Source organism: Buceros rhinoceros, unplaced genomic scaffold (genome assembly GCF_000710305.1).
Source record: "Buceros rhinoceros silvestris isolate BGI_N320 unplaced genomic scaffold, ASM71030v1 scaffold8577, whole genome shotgun sequence".
NCBI classification, from domain to species: domain Eukaryota; kingdom Metazoa; phylum Chordata; class Aves; order Bucerotiformes; family Bucerotidae; genus Buceros; species Buceros rhinoceros.
The window spans coordinates 50157-55421 of record NW_010422720.1 but is presented as its reverse complement, the minus strand read 5'-3'; the positions used below and the strand labels follow the sequence as shown (position 1 = coordinate 55421).

Sequence of the window (5265 nt, the reverse complement as noted above, 5' to 3'; positions counted from 1 at the left end):
CGGGGCGTTCCGGGGAGGGCCCGGGCCGGGCGCGGTGCGCGGAGGCCTGCAGTCGGCTCACGGAGTAGCCGCGGAACAAGGCCCGGGGAGGGGAGGGCCGCGGAACACTGTGCCAGCTCTTCCTGGGGCAGCTGTAGGTTTGTGTTTTCCACGGCCGTTCTCTCTTCTCCGGCGGGCAGCGCTGCTGTGAGGACGGGCAGGGCAGAGTTCTGCCCCGCCTGGCAGACGGTGACACGCCGGGCTTTAATTAAAACATGAACATGTGAATAACGAATATGAGTAACGGGGTATTAACACTCAGATTGGTTTTAATGGGCATTTTTACGATGTGTTTTATAGGTCCGTTTCCTTCCATAGCGCCAGAGGAAGGAGGATGGAAGCAGGGAGTGCTGCCAAGGAAAGGGTCCTCGTTACTGGAGGAGGCGGTTACTTTGGCTTCCGGTTCGTGCATTTAGTAGTTATTACATGGGAGAATAGATGAAGTAGGTTGCTGCTGGCGAGGCAACCAAATCCATCTGTAAAAGAGAACACAGTAGGCCTGGCATGCCCAATCCAGTCCACCCCATCTCATGTTGGGTCTCAGGTTGTAACAAACTTGGTTTTCTGTTTCTAAATGTTTCAAGCAAATACGTCACTGAGTTTTCAAATGTTGAGCAACAACAGGCTTGCACTGATTTACCGGTCTGGTTACCTTTGTCATGGGGATTTAGATCATCATCTTTCAGCCTATGCTCAAGAGCAAGCCTACACATGGATGCAGACCTTTCTTTTGACACAGAATCACAGAATTGTTTTGGTTGGAAGAGACCTTTAAGATCATCAAGTCCAACCGTTAACCCAGCACTGCCAGGTCACCATTAAACCATGTCCCTCAGCACCACATCAACATGTGTTTTAAAACCCTCCAGGGATGGGGACTCCACCAGTACCCTGGGGAGCCTGTTCCAGGACTTCACAGCCCTTTCACGGAAGAAATTTTTCCTAGTATCCAGCCTAAACCTCCCCTGGCACAACTTGAGACCATTTTCTCTCAAACTTGGAAGAACAGACCGACGCCCCCACCTCACTACACCCTCCTTTCAGCTAGTTGTAGAAAGCAATAAGGTCTTTCCCGAGCCTCCTTTTCTCCAGGTTAAATAACCCCAGTTCCCTCAGCTGCTCTAGGAATTGTGCTTTAGACCCTTCCTCAGCTTCGTTGCTCTTCTCTGGACACTCTCCAGCATCTCAGTGTTCTTTTTAGAGTGAGAGGCCCAAATCTCACCACAGTATTTGAGGTGTGCCCTCACCAGTGCTGAGTACGGGAGGACAATCCCTGCCCTGGTCCTGCTGGCCATGCTATTGCTGATACAAGCTAGGATGCTGTTGGCCTTCTTGGCCACCTGGGCATGCTGCTGGCTCATATTCCACCGCTGGCGACAAGCACACCCAGGTGCTTTTCTGCCGGTCAAATTCCAGCCACTCTTCCTCCAGCCTGGGCGTTGTTATGACCCAACTGCAGAACCCGGCATTTAGCCTCATTGAATCTTGGCCCATCGATCCAGCCTGTCCAGAGCCCTCTGTAGACCCTCTCTACCCTCAAGCAGATCAACACTCCCACCTAACTTGGTGACATCATCAAACTTACTGCAGGTGCACTCGATCCCCTCATCCAGCCCAGCATTTAGCCGCATTGAATCTGGCCCCACCGACCCAGCCTGTCCAGAGCCCTCTGTAGACCCTCTCTACCCTCAAGCAGATCAACACTCCCACCTAACTTGGTGACATCATCAAACTTACTGCAGGTGCACTCGATCCCCTCATCCAGATTATCAATAAAGATATTAAAGAGAACAGGCCCCAGTACAGAACCCTAGGGGACACCAGTGGTAACTGGCTACCAACTGGATGGAACTCCAGCTCACCACCGCTCTCTGGGCCTGGCCATCCAGCCAGTTTTTCTACCCAGTGAAGAGTAGATTCTGCCAAGCCAGGAGCAGCCAGTTTCTCCAGGAGCATTCTGGGGGAAACAGTGTCAAAAGGCTTTACCGAAGTCCAGGTTGATGAGGTCCACAGCCCTTCCCTTGTCCGCTAAGTGGGTCACCTTGTCATAGAAGGACATCAGGTTAGTCAAGCTTTGAAGTATCTCACTCATTCCTCTTCTCCATAAATTTCAAACACAATGGCAAAGACCAGCCTATTTTCCTGACAGAACTGGGATGGCACAAAAGCAATAAGATAAAAGCAATAAGGCAATAAGATTTTTTTTTTTTAATATTTGGCTATGGATTTACATCTGATATTGCTAATCCATAGGGGACAGCAGCAGAGAAATAGCTGTTTTCTCCCAAAATGCTGCTGAAAGCACTTCAAGTTATTTCTGTTCCAGATTTTCCTTTACAGCAGTTCTGCCTCTTCTTTCTTTTTTTTTTTCCCCTCCAAAGTAGTGATGGAGCCTAAGAGATTAGTTCAGTACCTAAAGTATCCCAGCTGACTCCTCCCCAGAGTAAATGGCTGAATATTTAAAAGATACCTATCAGAAGAAAAAAAAAATAAAAGAAATCAACATTAAAATAGTTAATAGTCTTCTCTTACCTCCAGGAGTTCAGTACCTAAAGTATCCCAGCTGACTCCTCCCCAGAGTAAATGGCTGAATATTTAAAAGATACCTATCAGAAGAAAAAAAAAATAAAAGAAATCAACATTAAAATAGTTAATAGTCTTCTCTTACCTCCAGGTGACCTGTGTATACTAACACACGGTTTCTATCATCTTTTAGTCTAGGTTGTGCCATATACCAAAAGGGAGTTGACGTGATTCTCTTTGATGTCATGAAGCCACTTCAAACCGTGCCAGAGGGAATAAAGTTCGTGCAAGGGGATGTCTGTTGCCTGTCTGCAGTGGAAGAGGCTCTCAGAGATGTAATCTGCGTATTCCATATCGCTTCCTATGGAATGTCTGGCAGGGAGCAGCTGAACCGAAAACTTATAGAAGATGTCAATGTGAAAGGAACAGAAAATGTCATCCAGGCCTGCAAGAGCACCGGAGTGTCGAGTCTGGTTTATACAAGCACATATAACGTGGTATTTGGAGGCCAGGTTATAGAAAACGGGGATGAATTTCTGCCTTATCTACCTCTTCACCTTCATCCTGATCACTACTCCCGGACCAAATCTTTAGCTGAAATGAAGGTGCTGGCGGCAAACGGTGCTGAGCTTGGAAGTGGGAAAGGTGTACTGCGGACTTGTGCTCTGCGGCCTGCAGGCATCTATGGGCCTGGAGAACAAAGACATCTCCCCAGAATAGTTAGTTACATTGAAAGGGGACTGTTTAGATTTGTATATGGAGATCCTCATAGTTTAGTAGAATTTGTACACGTAGACAATCTAGTTCAGGCTCACATCCTTGGCTCTGAGGCCCTCAAAGCCAACAAAAAGCACATAGCTGCAGGCCAAGCCTATTTCATTTCAGATGGCAGGCCTGTAAATAACTTTGAGTTTTTCCGACCATTAGTGGAAGGTCTGGGTTACAAGTTCCCAACCTGTCGTCTCCCTCTCTCCCTTGTCTATTTTTTTGCATTCCTTACTGAAGTAGTTCATTTCCTTGTAGGACACGTTTATAATTTCCAGCCTCTCCTCACTCGCACAGAGGTTTACAAAACTGGTGTCACACATTATTTTAGTATGGAGAAGGCCAGGAAGGAGCTGGGGTATGAGCCGCGGCAGTACAGCCTGGATGAAGTGGTTGAGTGGTTTAGGTCTCGGGGATGTGGACCAAAGCCAACAAAGTACACCATCATGCATTGTGTTAGGGATGGAGGATTGCTCTTGCTGCTGATTGCTGTGCTGGTCTCATGGTTTCCATCCACAGTTACATTTTCACTCTGAAAGATGAAACACTGAGTATGTGGGACAGAATTTAGTTATGTTCTCTGAGTACTCTTGGTTTTGTCAGGCAGGTAAAAGAAAAAAAACAACAAACCAAGAAAATACACATTTGTATCATTCAGGTAAATATCTTTAACGGTTTTATACCCAAGGAACAGAGCTGCTGAATAAAAAGGTGTATTTTTTATACATAGTTCCTTTTCAAAGTAAAATTGATCAGATCACTAACAAGATGAAGCTTAGTATTGCTGCAAACAGCATTTTATTTTCAGGTACAACAGCACACTACAGTGAATGGAACAAGTGTCCTTCAGCTGACCCTTCTTCCTCTCTGACACTCTTGATCCCTGCCCTTTATTCCTAAGAATTTTGTGCTACATTATCCAGAGGAGAATACACTTCCTCTTTGATCACATTCCAAAACCAAATTCTGCTCTCCAGCTTGGATGTACATATGCCTGACCGAGATTAACTGATAAACTGCTAGACAATAAGTTTTTAATTATGCTTTTCTGATGTAACTCTGTGACATCTAATGACGTTTCTGGAAAATGCACAATGGCTAATCTGAGTTGAAGCAAAGTGCTTGGAGCAGCACAGATTTGTAGATTTTCTAACAGTGAAATATGCCTGTTTAAAATGAATGACCTGGCTGGAGCTCAGTCACAAATCAGACCTGTGATTTCTCCCCATGTTAGTGAATGGTTAAATAATCCATCAAAGACATTTGGTAAGTGATTACATTCATGTTCCAATGTTTATAAAACAAGTTTTTGCCTTTCATAATATATAATACCTGACACCACTTGAACAGAACTTCACCTTTGTAGTAGGATGATAAACACTTGATACAATCAAAGTCCTAATTTTGTGGTGTTTTAAGATTAGAAAATAAAAGCCTTGTTACACACGGGTCACTGCTGCCTCTAGCATCTCCCTCATCTCTGTCTGTAATATGGGAACAGATACTGAGGAACTTCCCATCAAAATGTTACATCACAAAGTTGTTTTCCCTTAACCCATCAGCATTACAGTTCCAGCACTTCCTGATAAAAGGACAGTCCTCCAAGAAGTTTACTCTTCCCTTTCTTCTTCCATGTTTCCATTTTAATAGTTGAAACTACGCTGAACTCAAATGAATTTTGTGTAAGTTCCTGTTTCTTCAGTTCTGTTAAACTCTACTGCAATTTACGTGGGGAAGAGAAGAGGAACAGATAGTTAGAGGATTCTCAGAAAACAAAAATGCCTCAATAGAGGAACCAAGCTACAAGTCCACTGCCATCCTTGCTTAGAAGATGGGGATTTTTGTAGTTAATGATGACTTAAGACAGCATTGGTTTCGAGTGTTGAGTTCTTTTCCTGAGTTTACCTTTTAAAAAAATCCACTGTTGATAACTACATG

The 5265-nt window shown here is 44.8% G+C and overlaps 1 protein-coding gene across 1 annotated transcript; it reads left to right on the top strand.

The window, feature by feature from the left end:
* Positions 1-370: 370 nt before the first annotated feature.
* Positions 371-3936, top strand: SDR42E1 (short chain dehydrogenase/reductase family 42E, member 1). Its single transcript, XM_010140144.1, has 2 exons — positions 371-441; positions 2756-3936. Exons 1-2 carry the CDS (start codon positions 374-376, stop codon positions 3861-3863), a joined length of 1176 nt encoding a protein of 391 aa, XP_010138446.1. The 5' UTR covers positions 371-373; the 3' UTR covers positions 3864-3936.
* The last annotated feature ends 1329 nt before the right edge of the window (positions 3937-5265 follow it).

Excerpts from the sequence above, each read along its gene's own strand:
- SDR42E1 (XM_010140144.1), top strand. The coding sequence starts at position 374 with ATGGAAGCAGGGAGTGCTGCCAAGGAAAGGGTCCTCGTTACTGGAGGA. Across the intron at positions 442-2,755 it reads GGCGGTTACTTTGGCTTCCG|TCTAGGTTGTGCCATATACC; the intron begins GTTCGTGCATTT and ends ATCATCTTTTAG.